Below are 18,803 nucleotides of genomic sequence, written 5' to 3'. Positions count from 1 at the left end.
ATTAACTACATTTTCAGCTCACTCCTTCTCTAACTTGGGTACCTCTGGGTATAGAGTGGTATATAAATTCAATTAATAATAATAATACCTAAAGACCATGGGTTGTATCTAATGCTAGCTGTACTCAGAGTCGACTCACTGGAGTTACTAGACATGACTAATTTAGGTTCAATTAGTTGGATATAACTGACTAATTATGGCAGTTCTGAACCTGGGTGTGTACCTGAGACTGTGCTACAAGTTGAATTCTAAATCATAACTATACATAATTCTTATGTAAAAGCTAGCAATCTGCTGATCAAGTAACAGTGTAAAATAAAATCTTACCTTTTTCCTGACAAACTATCAAAAGCATGAAGATCTAAGACATCAGAGATGTCAACTCTAAGAAAAAAAAAACAAATAAATTTACTTTTCCCCTACTGAAGTGTTTTATGGGTTGCATGCAGCCTATGGATGAGCAGAAGGCCTCTTTTATAAAAAGGCTTTTCCACTTTCCTTCTCCCCCCCCCCCCCTGCAGCCCCTGAAAAGCTTCTATTGATGGTCAAGGGACTCTCAATAAATGCCTGGGATCTAGTGGGGAGAGGCTGTCATATTAAAAAGACAACTGCAAAACAGAGAAAGGAGTCCTATGGAGTGACCACTTCTTTTTAATTTAAAGCAAGACCTTTTTCTAAGAGAAAACAGCATAAGCAAATACCGTATTTTTCGCACCATAGGACGCACCGGACAATAGGACGCACCTTGTTTTAGAGGGGGGAGAACACGAAAAAAAAAATTCTCCCCCTCTCTGCCCAGCGCCCCTTCAGCGAAGCGGCAGGAGGCGCTGCGCAGAGAGGGGGAGAATTTCCCCCCTCTTGTTTTCCCCCTCTAAAACAAGGTGCCGTTTAAGGTGCGTTCAGTCGGCTACCTTGGAAGCCTGGAGAGCGAGAGGGGTTGGTGCGCACCGACCCCTCTCACTCTCCAGGCTTCAGGTTCCTTTCGACCTGCTCTTTGGGGCTGGCGGGGGGAAGCCCACCACCAGCCCCAAAGAGCAGGTCGGGGAGCAGCGGAAAGGCGCGCAGTGGAGAGGCTGCTGCCATAGTCGCGCATCACCTCTCCAGCTGGGACAGGGTCGCAGGGCTATGGCTTCTTTAGCCCCGCACGCGCTCTCCCAGCTGGAGAGGTGGTGTGCGGCTAAAGAGGCTGCTGCAATAGCCGCGTGTCACCTCTCCAGCTGGGAGAGGGTCGCAGGGCTATGGCTTCTTTAGCCCCGCACGCGCTCTCCCAGCTGGAGAGGTGGCGCGCGGCTAAAGAGGCTCCTGCCATAGCCGTGCGCCACCTCTCCAGCCGGGAGAGGGTCGCGGGGCTATGGCGTCTTCGCTCCATAGGACGCACACACATTTCCCCTTCATTTTTGAAGGGGAAAAAGTGCGTCCTATAGAACAAAAAATACGGTATTCTCTTTCATTTATGGCCAGCTGTGTTTGAACTATCTGCTCTCTGCAGTGCTCCAAAATCTGTATTCAATAGAAGAAAGGAAGCATGAATGGAATGTAGGGGCTGAAAAAAGCATATCACGGTTACAAGTAGTAAGGATATTTTGAGTTCCTAAGGCTCAGTTCAGACATAGGAGGAAACACAGGCACCATCTCCTAGGGGCCAAGGTCCCTTCAGAGCCCACCCTAAAATATTTGAGGGGGCCAGCCCCCCAGTTAATGGGCATTGCCATTCAAATGGTGTGTGCGCACCACAACTTGTAACTGATTATACAGGGCAGGGCTTACCTGGGCTCCCTCAATATTTTATTCAAGTTGGCACCTGTGGTAGGAAAATACAGTTTCCTGGACTGTATGAGTTCAGGAAATGAGCCGCTGTGAGCCTTGGACTTGCATGCTCCCGCTCCTCCTCTTTTGAGCTTTTGTAAAAAAGAAGTTTTTAGTTTTAAACTAGCCACAGTACCCTGTCACATCAAAACCTGGGGAACTGCAGTTTTAATGCTGGGTTGACAACAAGTCAGGATCTTAAACTTTGATTTTAACCTGGCTTGTTCCTACGAAGCAGTTTAAATATAGTTTAAGAACTAGAAAAAAAATCTTTAAGTTTGTTATTTAGTTTTAAAATATACAACAAAAAATCATATTTCTGTCTCAGTTTTTAAAAAATATATTCAACAAGCAACTACATATCACTCTTAGAAAATATTCTGCTTTGGACACACAATGAAATTATCAGATCTTAAGAATTGCTCAGCACCTCCTACCAACTTCTACTGCTGGTTCTGGAAGCTGAACTCTTTTGAAAAGTGTCATATACATTGGCCATATTAACAATACTGTTTATACAGTGTCCTGTGGGAAGAATAGCTCTGATCAACAGAAAATGTAAAATATTGGCAAGGTAATATACCCACAGAATAACTATGCATTAAAAAAGGTGAGCTATAGTACTTTATATTTCGAGTCCCCTTTAATAGAATTTTAAAAAGTTTTTGAAGCTATTTTAACACTTTCCTCCTTCCTACCTGAACAAAAGAATTGCAAGGACGGTAATCCATATAAATTAACATGGCCGTCACTACAGAGAAGAATCTTCATAGAGCAACTGTTTAGCACAGGGCAAAGCCTCCAGAATGGAGCAGATTGAAGGCAGAATTCCTAATAAGTTATATCAATGGTTCTGTTAACAGGATTAAATGTCTTGAAATGCAGTATTCAGCTGATTACCTTGCTATATATATATCTAGCTTGTGAACTCATGTATATACACCAGCAAAAATGTTTGTTGCACTGTATTTTGGTGTTGCTGTCAGGTAAAATATAGGATTGTCACACATGACCTTTGATGCCCACACAATTGCCTACCTCAGAAAATATATAAAATATATTATCTCGCTCCACTTTATACTGTTCAATTCATACAAGGAAGAGGCCTGCACTGCTATAAAGTCCATTATGCTTGCTTATGGTGCTTAGGAAAATACTTCCTGGAATGAATAGGATAGTTAATATGATACAATGAAGAAAATTTACTAGCTTTAGAAGCATTTCTAGCTTTAGAAGCTTACTCCCCCCATGACTGTTGAACTGATAATAATGAGACACAAATTACCCTACTGAATGTTTGAAAAACTAATTTACAAAATACAAACTATTTAAGGCTGTATAAAAATATATATGACAGTATCTAGTGACTGCTAATTTTCAGCCTGTTTTGCATTGAGCTACTCTTTACAACATTTAGGATGCTGATTATGTTGGTCTGAATGTTCTTCTCTCAAAAAAATGATTTATTTGAAACTTTAACCTTATATTTACTGGACTACATGCTTTTTATTCCTTTCCCTACCAGTGTTAGGTTTTAAAATCTGACATTATAGCAAAAAATCAGCAAATATTCAGTCATTGGATTATAACAAGGAAGTTTATGTAAACTTTCAATAGGTTTCCTCATTAGTTTTCCTCTGCCCCTTTTTGGGTGGGGACGACATTTTCAATCCAAAGTAGCAAGGCTACAAAGACTTTCACTGAGAAACAGCTACATAACAGCCACTTAAATTATTGGGGGGAGGGGAAAATATTATTTTTTCATATTTCTTTCAATGTATCTACTTTCCTTTGATGTAATTCTTTAAGCATACTTATAATGGAGGGCTTGAGATCATGATTTATGAATTCCCTATGGAACTCTGAGCTGCTAGCTAACCAAGGGGCTTTTAGAGTAAGACTTTTTAATTTCTGATACCAACTCCTAATTTGCAGATAGGACTTAATTCAAATTAATATGGAGATTACGGTATTTACAAATGACCCAGTTGGACACTGTTGGAACAGAACATCTGAGTAGGCAAGCCTTTACTTTGAATAGTGTAATGTGGGGTAGCCTACAAAAAGCTCTTGGAAGGCTACACCAGCCTTGCTATGGTCCTTAGTAAAGCGGAACAGACAAAATAATCTTCTTGTCTTCCACACAGTCTCCAGCTTCCAGGCAACAGGAATAGTCAGAGAAGAAAACCAAACCAAAACCAACTGGGTACTGCCTATGGGCCATATGTTGCCTTTCTTGATCAAATATACATTTCAGATCAATATGTAGCAATCACAAGAGGAAGGAAAAGTGGCAATAACTATTTCTGATTTACATTATCATTACCTGGATCTCTTTGTTTCTAAAATTTTGACAACTCCATTTATTGACCTAACATCATTGAAAAAAGAGAAGAAACATAAATTTAGATTGTGACAAGAACATTTGTACCCAGCCATATATATCTTTACCTATTATCTGATACTCTTCAATGCTAGGAGCGTAAGTTCTCAAGAAGTAAAGACACTAACAAAACCCTGCAAACTCCATGCACAGTTTGTGAGGATCTGGGGCAAGTCAAGGAAAAACTGGGGGTAGAGGGGTTTTCGGCCTAATGGTGTCAAACTTCAGAATCATGGTGCACTGTGGGTAAGCATGGACACATCTGTCAATTTAGTTTTCAATCCATTTCTCATTTTTCCAACCGTAAGTTCAGTTCACTCCTGTTACATTCCCCGCCCCCAAAAACGTATGCATGAAAATTTGTATGCATTCTTCTGCACAGAGACATTTCTGCAAGTAATGTTCCCTAATATAATGTGGTTTTGTATGTTGTGCATTGTCAGGGGTTTAGGAGCAGAGGCACGGGCAAGGGAGGAAACAGAGAGCGAAGGGGAGGAGGCAGAAGAAAAGATGAGTGATGACGACGACCCGAGATCTCCTAGTCTTTCCAGTGAATCAGAGGATTCACAGAAGGGAGCACCAGTGGCCAGGGCAAGGGGGGAGTCTAGGGGGGCACCCCAGGAAGATAGAGCCAGAGGGGACTCAGGGGGGAGCAGTTGGAAATCGGGACCAGCGTCACCGCCAGAGAGCAGGGAAGAGGAAGGGAGCCAGGGGGCAAGCGCTGGCAGCTCACCACAGGAGGGAGGGCATGAGTCAGGAGTGGCCACACCTCCATCGGGGAGCGAAGAAACGGTTAAGAGGAAAGTGGAAGGTTGGGCGCGCGCGCCAAGTTCAAATGCAGAGGAAGGCGGCGCAGTAAGCAGCCCCGAAAGGGAGCCAGGTCCTAAAGCCCGGCGCAAGGAGGCAGGAGGGTCCGGGTCAGCGTCAGAAGAATCCCGGAAGGAAGAAACCCCGGGGGGTAGAGGGACCCAGAGGAGGACAGTCAGGCGGAAAAGGTGGAGCAAGGCTAGGATATTAAGTTGGTGCACACGGGGCGGAGACTCAGACGGAGCTTCGCCGATCTAGCTACTAGACGTAGAGTTGCGCGCAGCAGCGTGAGAATGGAAACTGTAATTCAATAAAGACTTTTACTTAATGATCGCTGGCTAGCGTGATCCTCTGTGAGCTAGGATCTTCAAGCAACCCTGACATGCATACTTATGCATTTTGTGCATACCGTATTTTTCGCCCCATAAGACGCACCGGCCCATAAGACGCACCTAGATTTTGGGGGGGGAAATAAAGGAAAAAAATTTATTTCCCCCCCAGGTGCGCTGCGCTACACCAGGAGCTTGGGGCGTGCGGAGCTCAGCGCGCCCCAAGCTTCTGTGTGCCGGCAAGGTCTCCGCTAGCGTGGGAGAGCCGGGCGCCTCTCCCAGGGCTAGCCGACCCCTGCGCTAATCCAGAAGCTTGGGGCAAGCTGAGGTCAGCGCGCCCCAAGCTTCTGCGTGCCGGCAAGCAGTCCGCTAGCCCTGGGAGAGCCGCGGGGCTCTCCCAGGGCTAGCGGATCGCTGCGCTATACCAGGAGCTTGGGGCGTGCTGAGCTCAGCGCGCCCCAAGCTTCTAGGTGCGCACAAGCAGTCCGCTGCCGCCCCAAGCCTCGCGCACCTGGCAGGAGGTCCCACCGGGTGCGCGAGGCTTGGGGCGGCAGCGGACTGCTTGCGCGCACCTAGAAGCTTGGGGCATGCTGAGCTCAGCGCGCCCCAAGCTTCTAGGTGCGCGCATGCAGTCCGCTGCCGCCCCAAGCCTCGCGCACCCGGCAGGAGGTCCCACCGGGTGCGCGAGGCTTGGGGCGGCAGCAGACTGCTTGCGCGCAACTAGAAGCTAGCAGTCCGCTGCCGCCCTAAGCCTCGCGCACCCGGCAGGAGGTCCCACCGGGTGCGCGAGGCTTGGGGCGGCAGCGGAGTGCTTGCGCGCAACTAGAAGCTAGCAGTCCGCTGCCGCCCCAAGCCTCGCGCACCCGGCAGGAGGTCCCACCGGGTGCGCGAGGCTTGGGGCGGCAGCGGACTGCTTGCGCGCACCTAGAAGCTTGGGGCATGCTGAGCTCAGCGCGCCCCAAGCTTCTAGGTGCGGGCAAGCAGTCCGCTGCCGCCCCAAGCCTCGCGCACCCGGCAGGAGGTCCCACCGGGTGCGCGAGGCTTGGGGTGGCAGCGGACTGCTTGCGCGCACCTAGAAGCTTGGGGCATGCTGAGCTCAGCGCGCCCCAAGCTTCTAGGTGTGCGCATGCAGTCCGCTGTCGCCCCAAGCCTCGCGCACCCGGCAGGAGGTCCCACCGGGTGCGCGAGGCTTGGGGCGGCAGCGGACTGCTTGCGCGCACCTAGAAGCTTGGGGCATGCTGAGCTCAGCGCGCCCCAAGCTTCTAGGTGCGCGCATGCAGTCCGCTGCCGCCCCAAGCCTCGCGCACCCGGCAGGAGGTCCCACCGGGTGCGCGAGGCTTGGGGCGGCAGCGGACTGCTTGCGCGCACCTAGAAGCTTGGGGCGTGCTGAGCTCAGCGCGCCCCAAGCTTCTATGTGCGTGCATGCAGTCCGCTGCCGCCCCAAGCCTCGCGCACCCGGCAGGAGGTCCCACCGGGTGCGCGAGGCTTGGGGCGGCAGCGGACTGCTTGCGCGCAACTAGAAGCTAGCAGTCCGCTGCCGTCCCAAGCCTCGCGCACCCGGCAGGAGGTCCCACCGGGTGCGCGAGGCTTGGGGCGGCAGCGGAGTGCTTGCGCGCAACTAGAAGCTAGCAGTCCGCTGCCGCCCCAAGCCTCGCGCACCCGGCAGGAGGTCCCACCGGGTGCGCGAGGCTTGGGGCGGCAGCGGACTGCTTGCGCGCACCTAGAAGCTTGGGGCATGCTGAGCTCCAAGCTTCTAGGTGCGCGCAAGCAGTCCGCTGCCGCCCCAAGCCTCGCGCACCCGGTGGGACCTCCTGCCGGGTGTGCGAGGCTTGCAGACACTCGCCCGAAGCAGGGGGAGCCCTCCCGAGGGCTCCCCGTGCTTCGGGCGACAGGCTGCCGCCCCAAGCCTCGCGCACCTGGTGGGACCTCCTGCCGGGCGCGCGAGGCTTGCAGGCATTCGCCCCATAAGACGCACCCCGATTTCCTCTTCATTTTTGGAGAGGAAAAGGTGCGTCTTATGGGGCGAAAAATACGGTACTTTTTGGTTGTACTAAACATTTGGATAAATTCAAATTTTGAAGGATACCTATTTTTGATTCATTTATTGGTTAGGGATGTAGAATATAGGTACAAACCATTTTTTATTCCACCCCCAACTACACGCAACATTTTACACTCCTTAAATTGTGTCCAAATCTGTTGGAACATGCCACTGCCCCTCTTTTTATAAGGCCACAAATGCCTGTATTTCAGAATAACTTGAGTACTGATCATTTCTCCTTGAAAGACTGACACTGATCCATGTAAAACCCATCAGAATTAAGAAAGGATTACCCAGCTACTACACTAACACTTTAGTCTGCTTGATGCAAGCAAAACATCAAGCTTGCAGCAAGTAAATACAGCTGACTGCTCTCAAGAAAGAAATAATACACTTTCCTCTTGAGTCCTAACCCATACTGTCATAGTAATCATGCAATCTGCAATTCTAGTTGCTACCAGGCATAGATAGGAAACAGGTAGGAGTCGACGAAAAATTCACCAGCACCTATAATTTATTCTTGCTTACCTGACAGCTGTTCTCAGTTTCATCAGTGCTTCTTGAGAAACCAAATCAGTTTTATTGAGGATTATAAGATCTGCTAATGCAATCTGTCTACACAAGAAAGAGTGAACTCATGAATAGGAGGTGCAGGAGTGAACTCTTCATTGTCTATCAATACAGGATTGATCTTTTTGCCACTGTTAACAGAAATTCCATTTATACCGTATTGGCCTAAATATAAGCTGCACTTTCCCCCCAAATTCCAACCATAAAAAGTTAAATGTGTGGCTTATATTCGCGACCTTATGGCATGCAGCCTGGAGTGCAGGGCAAACAGGGCCAGGAGCGTGGCGAAGCAGCATAGTTCCACATCCTCTCCCCCAAGGCAGGGAAGGGAGAGAACCAGGAAGGGGAAAGGCCGCTGGCAACGCAGCGCAGCTCCACCCCCCCCCAAGTATGCAGCCAGGAGCAGCCAGGAATGGAACGGCTTATATTCGGGTATTTTTTTCTCCCCTCCCCCCTCCAATTTTAAAGCTTCAGCTTATATTTGGGTGCAGCTTATATTCGGGCCAATATGTTATATCAAGACTAGGGTTGTGTTATGATGCTGCAAAACCCTTCACATAAATTGCCCAAGTAAACTTTACCAAGCTCAGTAGACTGTAGATGGGGGTGGGCTGAAGTTGAGAGAAGGTGTCAGAAGTATTTATGGAGTTCATGACTAAAGTGAGATTTGAATCAGGGATATCCCAGTTCACACTTTTAGCCACTGTCCTATGCAGTTTTTCTCTTATTCGTGTCCTTAAGAGCAATTTGTCTAAATGGCTAGCATCCATCATTTTAAAAAAAGATATAGTGAAATGCTGCTGGCAACTTGACATTAAATTGCAGTACATATCAGAAAAAATGAATACTGGAAATGAAATTTAACAAAATAAAACTACCACAAAGAAACTGGTACAACAGGATAAATCCACAAAATGAAAACAGCTAGAACAAGCGAGTCAGGTCTAGAAACTAAAACTCAAAATTAATAATGTCCTTGGTCAAGGCTGCCTTACAATACTATGCTTCCCAATAAACAGTTCAGGATTCACACACATAGAAAATGGTCGTTGTAGTAATACCTAGCTGCTTCATTGATAAGGCCACTGGGTTTTTCTTCTAAGAGATGCTAAACAAAGATTTAAAAAAAAGACAGTTACAATAGGAAAATTGATTTTATTATTAACTGAATTGCTGACAGATACTGAAGGCACTTTATGCCGCAACTATTGAGGGCATCATTTAGCTCTTCTGTTCAGACAAAAATAACTGATTTAGAAGGAAAGCTTGGGTTAATTGTAACCATGAATTTACACATACAAAGTCTTAAGGACCATGTGCTTCAAAGGATGTGAACTAGCTTAAGAGACAGTATGCAAGGTGAAATGCTTTGAGGCTCGTGTTGTCCAGCTGTCATAATTCAAAGACTTTTGGATCTGTCTCAATACTTCTGACTTCAAAACGTTTACAGATTGTTTTTGCACAGAAGACAAAATCCATGGCTTTGTGTGTCCACAGAAGTAATAAATTTATTAATTCAACAGTGTAGGGTATTGGGACTAGATGACCCTTGGGGTCCCTTTCAACTCTACAATTCTATGATTCTATAATGTACATACTACGTCATTATGTCCATGCCTGTTTAAAAGTAATTTCTATTAAGTTCAGGGAGAGCTTCCCCCATGTAAATACGTATAGGACTGCACAGTTAACTTATTCATCTACATGATTATCCATGTTCCAGGACCATAATTGAAATAATTTTAGATTTATGCATATGCTTCAAGCTTTACATAGCAGTGAGAGTTATACTAACGTACATCATGGGCACCCAAACTGTAGCAAGTGCGTTCTATCTACAAGCTCCGAATAAATTTATTTACTTTTCACTAACTTTAGGTAAGGAGTAACTTATTTACAAACAGCAATGTTTCAATAAGGAAATTCAATATAAATATTTTTCTAATGTAGGCAATTTTTTCAGCAGCCCCTGAATGGGGAAAAAAGAGCAAACTTCTTTTAACTAGTAGAGGTTGCTGCTACTTTAAATGCAAACGATTTCATTGCACAATGTCTATCTGTTATCTGACTAAGTGGTTTGAAGAGTTTGTGCAATAACAGGATGACAAGAACAAGACCTCGCTTTTGACCTTTTCTCTGTAACTCCAACATTCATTTATTCTTCTGCATGAAATACTGTCAGGCTTTGTAGATTTGCAAAGAAGAGTGTTAATAGCATCGCTTTAGGTCCTCAGAGTTGTGACCTGTCACTGCAAGTTGTCCAATCATTTGCCTTTTGATTAAAACATGAATATTTCAGATTGCTGGGTGACAATCCCATTAGAGTGACAGCCCATGATATCAATCACCACATCCATTTCAATTTGGCTTGCAAGCCACAGGGTACAATTTCTCAGCTTTACATGGACTAGGCTAGATCCATGAAGCATGACACCTCTAAATTGCTGCCTATTATCCTAGTGTTATTGTTGTATTGCCTCAGAATTCTTTAAATCACAAGCCAAGGTGGACGTCAAGCTTTGAAACCGGAGGAATTGGACAAGGGCACAAAGTTTCTACACAAAGCAAAAGTTATTTATTTGGCATATAACTGACAAAATTTAAAAGCTGCTATCACACTGACAGCATGTCAAGCTTTGTATCTGTTTATTGATTTAAGAATGCAAGATGATGCATTGAATTCCAAAGCTACTGAATGTGGTGGTGGTGTTGTTGTTGTTTAGTTGTGTCCGACTCTTCATGACCCCCTGGACCAGAGCACGCCAGGCCCTCCTGTCTTCCACTGCCTCCCGCAGTTTGGTCAGACTCATGTTTGTGGCTTCGAGAACACTGTCCAACTATCTCATCCTCTGTCGTCCCCTTCTCCTTGTCCCCTCCATCTTTCCCAACATCAGGGTCTTTTCCAGGGAGTCTTCTCTTCTCATGAGGTGGCCAAAGTATTGGAGCCTCAGCTTCACGATCTGTCCTTCCAGTGAGCACTCAGGGCTGATTTCCTTAAGAATGGAAAGGTTTGTTCTTCTTGCAGTCCATGAGACTCTCAAGAGTCTCCTCCAGCACCATAATTCAAAAGCATCAGAGGGTGTTAAAGAAGGATCGAACCTTTTTTATGTATGCAACAACAGCAGCAAGAATACTTATCGCAAAACATTGGAAGACCCAAGATTTGCCCACCGTGGAAGAATGGCAGACGCAACTGATAGACTATATGGAACTGGCAGAAATGACTGGCAGAATCCGAGATCTGGGAGAAGAGGCAGTGGAAGAGGACTGGAAAAAGTTTAAGGACTATTTACAAAAACATTGTAAACTGTACGAGTGTTAGGAAGGATGCTGGACTGAAAACAACACGGCACCAGAAATTTAGTTGAAAGAAATATGAGAATAAGCGAGATTTGAGAAATAAGATAAATTTTGGAATAACATTATGTCTAAATTAAATATTTAAGTATTTGATAAAAATGTTTAAAGGTGGGGACATAATATTTGAAAACTACAAAATAAGAGTTGAAATAAGGTGATAAATTGCTGTTTATGATTCTATAACTGGGAACGCAGGAATGGGAGATGTGAGGAAGTCCAAAAGCTTAAGAAAAGATGGATATTGATATTTGATTTTGTGTTGTCTTTGTTACTATATGTTATTCTTTTTGCTTTTTTCTGTTGTTTTTTTGTCGGTTGTATTTGGGTGAGGGTGTTATATGTGTTTGGTTAACTTAATGTTTAAAATCTTTAATAAATATCATTTAAAAAAAAACAGAATTCAAAAGCATCAATTCTTCGGCGATCAGCCTTCTTGATGGTCCAGCTCTCACTTCCATACATCACTACTGGGAAAACCAGAGCTTTAACCATACGGACCTTTGTTGGCAAGGTGATGTTTCTGCTTTTTAAGGTGCTGTCTAGGTTTGTCATTGCTTTTCTCCCAAGAAGCAGGCGTCTTTTAATTTCGTGACAGCTGTCACCATCTGCAGTGATCATGGAGCCCAAGAAAGTAAAATCTCTCACTGCCTCCATTTCTTCCCCTTCTATTTGCCAGGCAGTGATGGGACCAGTGGCCATGATCTTCGTTTTTTTGATGTTAAGCTTCAAACCATATTTTGCGCTCTCCTCCTTCACCCTCATTAAAAGGTTCTTTAATTCCTCCTCACTTTCTGCCATCAAGGTGTCATCTGCGTATCTGATATTTCTTCCAGCAATCTTAATTCCGGCTTGGGATTCACCTAGCCCAGCGTTTTGTATGATGAATTCTGCATATAAGTTAAATAAGCAGGGAGACAATATACAGCCTTGTCATACTTCTTTCCCAATTTTGAACCAATCAGTTGTTCCATATCCAGTTCTAACTGTAGCTTCTTGTCCCACATAGAGATTTCTCAGGAGATAGATGAGGTGATCAGGCACTCCCATTTCTTAAAGAACTTGCCATAGTTTGCTGTGGTCGACACAGTCAAAAGTTTTTGCATAGTCAATGAATCAGAAGTAGATGTCTTTCTGGAACTCACTAGCTTTCTCCATAATCCAGCGCATGTTTGCAATTTGGTCTTTGGTTCCTCTGCCTCTTCTAAATCCAGCTTGCACTTCTGGGAGTTCTCGGTCCACATACTGCTTGAGCCTACCTTGTAGAATTTTAAGCATAACCTTGCTAGCGTGTGAAATGAGTGCAATTGTGCGGTAGTTGGAGCATTCGTTGGCACTGCCCTTCTTTGGGATTGGGATGTAGTCTGATTGTCTCCAATCCTCTGGCCACTGCTGAGTATTCAGGTGTATTCTTGCCACCTCTTCTTGATGTCTTCTGCTTCTGTTAGGTCCTTACCACTTTTGTCCTTTATTATGGTAATCTTTGTACGAAATGTTCCTTTCATATCTCCTATTTTCCTGAACAGATCTCTGGTTCTTTCCATTCTGTTGTTTTCCTCTATTTCTTTGCATTGCTCATTTAAGAAGGCCTTCTTGTCTCTCCTTGCTATTTTTTGCAAATCTGCATTCAATTTCCTGTATCTTTCACTATCTCCCTCGCATTTTGCTTGCCTTCTCTCCCCCGCTATTTGTAAGGCCTCGTTGGACAGCCACTTTGCTTTCTTGCATTTCCTTTTCATTGGGATGGCTTTCGTTGCTGCTTCCTGTATAATGTTGCGAGCCTCCATCCATAGTTCTTCAGGCACCCTGTCCACCAAATCTACTGAATATTATACATTAATCATTTCAAAGCCTTTTTGGAGTCTTTCTTTCTTTGCTCACTAGGATAAGAATAAAATCTGTTTTTATTTTTGTGTAGTCTAGAAAAAAGATGCAAGGAACAACTACTTTACTGAGTAATGATTGCAGTCTTACTACTTTACCTGTAGTCCATACTTTGCATCAACAACAGATATGATACCTGCAAAAAGAAGTTTGTAGATAGGAATTTGAACTTGAGAAGCACAAACAGCAAAGTGAAGGCAAAGTTGCTCTTCAGCTTTTCTACATAGAGATAGGAAAAACCATCAGAGATCTCTAAACCAGTGGTCAGCAACATATGGCTTGGCTTTGGCCTAGTTTTATGTAGGTGATAAGGAGTATAAAAGAAGAGAAGGAAAAGGGAGTGGGAAACAGGATTGGGGAATCAAAGTGAATGGAGCAAAGGAAGGAAAAGGGAGGAAAAATCCTTGGCAAGTGTCTAGTTCAGACCTCCAGCAAGAATGTAGTGTCCCTCATCTATCAGCCTGTTGGAAGGGGAGGAAGAGAAGAGAGAAATGGGATGACCCCTCCCACTTTTGGTTCTGGTCCTGCCCACTGCTAGAAGGCAACCCTGACAAAACTAACCATAAGACAATGTGACCCTCAACATAGAGGCTCCCTATCCATGCTCTAAACTATAGAACCTAGTCATTTTACCCACCTTCATGCATACTGTCTAAAATCATTAGCACACATTATGCACATTGCTATCTTGAACTCATAATGCACATATACTAGATCATGGGTAGGCAAACTAAGGCCCAGGGGCCGGGGCCGGCCCAATCGTCTTCTAAATCCGGCCCGCAGGCGGTCTGGGAATCCGCGTGTTTTTACATGAGTAGAATGTGTGCTTTTATTTAAAATGCATCTCTGGGTTATTTGTGGGGCATAGGATTTCACTCTTCTTTTTTTCAAAATATAATCCAGACCCCCACAAGGTCTGAGGGACAGTGGACCGGCCCCCTGCTGAAAAAGTTTGCTGGCCCCTGCACTAGATTAAAGAGGCTTGGGAAGAGGGAGAGACCTTTGACACCAATGTAAGCTGGGGGGGGGGGGAAGAGAGAGGGGAAGGGGGGGAAGTATGTGTGAATGGATATGTGAGGGGTGAGAAGAGTGTGTGTGCATGTATAAGAAACTACAACTGTGCCCCCACCCACTGTCTGCTCTGTGCCAACACACTGCAGGGATGTATCCTCCCCCCAAAGAATGTGGCCCCTGTGGGAACAAAGTTTCCCAAACATGCACTAGAAAAACAATTGAGTAACTTGGATTTAATTTCTTACCATCAAGATAAATGTCACTTCCTAATTCAGCATCAACCCAAAACATGGAGGCAACAGCACCTATCAATACATAGCTCAGAATATATATGCATCACAAAAGGCAGGTTTTTAAAAACTGGTTGAAAAACTGTTACTTTTCTGCAATTCTTAAAGGCTAAAGAAAATCAGAAAGTTGGGGGGGGGCAACCCAGTGGCTATATTTAGGCCAAATCAGATTTTACTTGCCCTAAATTATTCAAAGGCACATAGAAACATATATTTGATCTACATTACCAGTACTGAAAACCTCTGGCCAGTATCTTGGGCAGTTTTTTTGCACTTAAAACAGCACCATTGTTAAGAAGGCAACATTTTTAGCTAGCCTACCTTCAAATTGTGGATTGATAAACACACCATGGCTTAGATATTACAATTGTCATTTCTGACTTGTAGCTGCCATCTGTATGCATGGGAGTGCTCTTTCCCCTAAATTTAAAACAATGTTCAGGACAATTGTCTCTTAGAAGTTATGGCTATAGATATCAACGATACATACTTTCAACCAGCCATGTAACACTATTATGGAACAAAAGTGTTTAGAAATTATGAACTGAAGAATGCAATTACTAGGTCTGAAATCACACACTACTCTTACCCATGGCTGGAGTTAACTATTATATACAGAATTAAATTCTTCTCACCAATACGATTTTATGGGAGCAACTCCAACCTACAGAAAGAACCACGGCTGCAATCCTAACCATGTCTACTCTGAAGTAAACCCCACTGAATTCAATGGAGCTTACTCTTGGGTAAGTCAAGTTAGGATTGTAGTCCAGATCATCACACCTGTAAAGTTTTAAAACGTATTGGATTCCCTGGAGTTAAGGGATATCCATTTTTAATAAAGAACAGTCTGAAAATTATTTAGTAAGAATCTGTAAAATTCTTTATCTTTCCTTTGTGGAAAAGTGTGAATACATGAACATTTATTACTGAACAGTAAAGAAATAACAAAACTTCTGCAGGATGCTATATTTTGAAAAATAAGAAATCAAAATTTGTATTGACGTTCCAACATGCACTTATGTCACAACATGAAGGATGCAAGAAATAGACAGCAATGAAAGTATTTTTTTTCAAAAGCTCACAAATATAATTGATTCCAGGGCTGTCTTAAAAAACGAAACACACAGGCATAAACAATAACAGCTGAAGACTGCTGTCCACCCGAGGTGACAAGATGTGGTCTCCCAAGCATCACTGGGTGTCACGACTAAAATACCTGTCAGCTGTTTACAGTGATTACTCATGCAATATACAGCAAGGGCCACAGAATCTATTGATTTCTTTCTCAAATGCCTTAATAGTTTTTCAACTAAACTGAAATAGGATTTGTGTATAACAGAAACAGAATCAATGTTATTTCTTTTGAAGAAAATTATTTTACCATTACAATGTAGAGTGTAGAGTGTCAGTCTCCTTAACATGAAACAATTGAATTGCAAAAAGGAATTTTATTCACCCTCCTAGCCAACAGCTCAGAGGTTTAATTAAAATGGCCCATAAAATATTTAGGCAGCTTTTATTCATCACAATGACTGTTTAGGCTTTATTTTTTGCAAGGACTATGTACTGCTGGACTAGTAAACAACAAATATGCAACTTCAAGCAGGGTTTAAAAAGCATATTATACTAGAGTACATTTGATTTCACTGAAGCCCCCAAGGGGCTAGAATTAAATAAGAAAGATTCCATCTAGATTCTGTATCTTGTTATAGGTCTAGACACACAGCTTTTCCCATGGAAAACAGGGCATACAGCCAAATCCTAAATATGAATTCTTAAGCAATTTTTTTTTTTTAATCCTGGCTTTCTCAGATTAGCTTTTAGACCAAATATAATTATAGCTGTTGTGGGCTGGTCTGAGATGTTTGTCACAGTAAGCAAAATGCTCAAAAAGGTAAAGGTACCCCTGCCCATACGGGCCAGTCTTGCCAGACTCTAGGGTTGTGCGCTCATCTCACTTAAGAGGCCGGGAGCCAGCGCTGTCCAAAGACACTTCCAGGTCACATGGCCAGCGTGACGAAGTGCTCTGGCGAGCCAGCACCAGCGCAGCACACGGAAACGCCGTTTACCGTCCCGCTATAAAGCGGTACCTATTTATCTACTTGCACTTAGGGGTGCTTTCGAACTGCTAGGTTGGCAGGCGCTGGGACCGAACGACGGGAGCGTACCCCGCCGCGGGGATTCGAACCGCCAACCATGCGATCGGCAAGTCCTAGACGCTGAGGTTTTACCCACAGCGCCACCCGCGTCCCTCTTATGCTCAAAGCCACCCCCAAAGTCGCCACACAAGTGTCCCCTCACCTGCCCCCACGCTACTGCCAATGCAGCAGCAAGGGCGCAGCAGTGAAGGCAACAGTACTGTGGCAGCAGTGTGAGCCAAGGTGTAGCAGGGCTGGGGGGCAGATCTGCCACCCAAGGCAAATGGCTTCACCTCGCCTCACTGACAAGCCACTCCTGGATACCATAAATGTGTGTGTGACTAGAGGTTTGAGAGGAGCAAGAAGATTTTGCATTGATGTTGCTCTTTAGGTTTCAAAAAATGCTCTCTCTGTTTGTGGTTGGCTAGTGTGAGAACAGGATGCTGGACTAAATGGGTCTTTGGTCTGATCCATCAGGTTCTTGAATTGTAGGGGTTATAAAATGCACTATTGACAGAAAGGATGGTTGTTGTGGAATCACCTTTGGCTACTCTTGTTTCCTGACAATTCCATTCTTTTTCTTTTGTATCCAAGCTACATCTACATCCTGACAGACAGGCACAACGGAATACCCAATGCATTTCTGCTCATCCCATAAAGAAAAATTTCAACCCAGATTCTCACAACACAATCCTAACCACATCCTACTGAATTCAATGGGGCACTCTTAATCCATCACCTTCCCCAAATTATATTTACCTGGATCTGCCAATCCAGTTGTCTCTAGCAAGATGTAGTCAAACTTGCCTTTCTTCTGCATTAAATTTTCAATAGCCTTCAAACCATTGTCCCTGATGAAAAAAGAAATGATTTAAAAGGAATTATCTTTATTGCTATTTATGCTACAGTACTTTCTAAATGAAACACAATAATATCCTAAAACCTATTTAGTATCCAAATTAGAAATCTACATGGTAATAAATTTTATTGTAATTCACTCATAGAACTTTGGTTATTAGGCAGTAAAAAGTGTAGCAAAGTGTAGCAAATAAATAAAATAATAATAAAATAATAAGTTCATCAGGGCTTTTAAAAAACTTTTACGAACTGCAGTACCTCATACCCTGTAATTGGAAGCTTGTTTTAAAAATCCATCCTAATTTTTTTTTTAAGTGCTTCCACATATCCAACCTTCAGCACATTTCTGCTATCTTGCATCTTCTTCAGTATACAGTGGTACCTCGGGTTAAGTACTTAATTCATTCCAAAGGTCCGTACTTAACCTGAAACTGTTCTTAACCTGAAGCACCACTTTAGGTAATAGAGCCTCCTGCTGCCGCCGCGCTGCTGGAGCACAATTTCTGTTCTCACCCTGAAGCAAGGTCTTAACCTGAAGCACTATTTCTGGGTTAGCGGAGTCTGTAACCTGAAGCGTATGTAACCTGAGGTACCACTGTATTCATTGGTTTCAATATGAAATCATTAAAAAAGCAACTAATTTTCAGGTTTGGTCCTACAGAGGCTAATGTTATTTATTTGAAACACAAATGAATTTGATTCATCTAGCTCAGCTTGCAAAAAATATTATTATTAAGTCTCCCTATAAGCCATTTTTCTCATATTAAAAAAGAATAGGAATAATGAGAAAATGTACACAAAATCAAAGTCCTTGATGCTTCTGAGCTTCCTGAAGGAGGCAGTGGTAAGGCCCCATCCCCAGAAGACCTTCTCGACACAGAGGTATTGAATAATGCCTAGACAAAAATGCCCCCTTTTGCATGGTGAGCTCCAACAGCATCTGAATGAAGCTGTCCAGACACATTTCAATCTGAACTCAGACCCAGGTTCAGAATTAAATAGATTTGGTCTCTCAAACTGATGACCTTTCTGAAGAAAGGGATGGAGGACTGTGACCCTCCTCAATCCTCCTTAATTCCCCTCAATCTCTCCATGGCTTTTTATGCAACTGATCCTGTATTCTCCTAGACCAGCTTCTGTGGGCTGGGAGTTGGAAACACCATACTACAAGACCTCTGCTTTTATTCGCAAGACCAACACCAAAGAGCAGCACTGGGAGACCTTTGTTTAGTTCCCTGGCACTTGTGCTGTGGGGTCCTGCAATCCCATCTTATCTCTTCAGCTTTTTAGCATTTATATGAAGCCGTTAAGATCTGTTGCCCA

At 44.0% G+C, this 18,803-nt stretch overlaps 1 protein-coding gene across 10 annotated transcripts in view; it reads right to left on the bottom strand.

The window, feature by feature from the left end:
* LOC310688456 (zinc-regulated GTPase metalloprotein activator 1A-like) overlaps positions 1 to 18,803 on the bottom strand; it is a 33,309-nt gene that overhangs the window by 9,928 nt on the left and 4,578 nt on the right. For 5 of the 10 annotated variants that reach the window (XR_014516949.1, XR_014516950.1, XM_083465005.1 and 2 more), the window contains exons 5-11: positions 17,382 to 17,473; positions 14,437 to 14,496; positions 13,276 to 13,313; positions 8,998 to 9,044; positions 7,895 to 7,981; positions 4,133 to 4,177; positions 328 to 384 (exon numbers count right to left, since the gene is read on the bottom strand). Coding sequence is in view for 8 of the 10 variants with exons in the window: in XM_083465005.1 (XP_083321131.1) it covers positions 328 to 384; positions 4,133 to 4,177; positions 7,895 to 7,981; positions 8,998 to 9,044; positions 13,276 to 13,313; positions 14,437 to 14,496; positions 17,382 to 17,473 (426 nt within the window). In the remaining 2 variants the exon portion in view is untranslated. The remainder of the gene's footprint in view (positions 1 to 327; positions 385 to 4,132; positions 4,178 to 7,894; positions 7,982 to 8,997; positions 9,045 to 13,275; positions 13,314 to 14,436; positions 14,497 to 17,381; positions 17,474 to 18,803) is intronic. The other 5 variants (XM_083465011.1, XM_083465010.1, XM_083465009.1 and 2 more) reach the window with 4 other exon arrangements.

Source organism: Podarcis liolepis (assembly GCF_965112155.1).
Source record: "Podarcis liolepis genome assembly, chromosome: 11".
Taxonomy (NCBI): Eukaryota; Metazoa; Chordata; class Lepidosauria; order Squamata; family Lacertidae; genus Podarcis; species Podarcis liolepis.
Note: the sequence above shows the minus strand (reverse complement) of the source record. Positions and strands in the feature narration are given on the sequence as shown.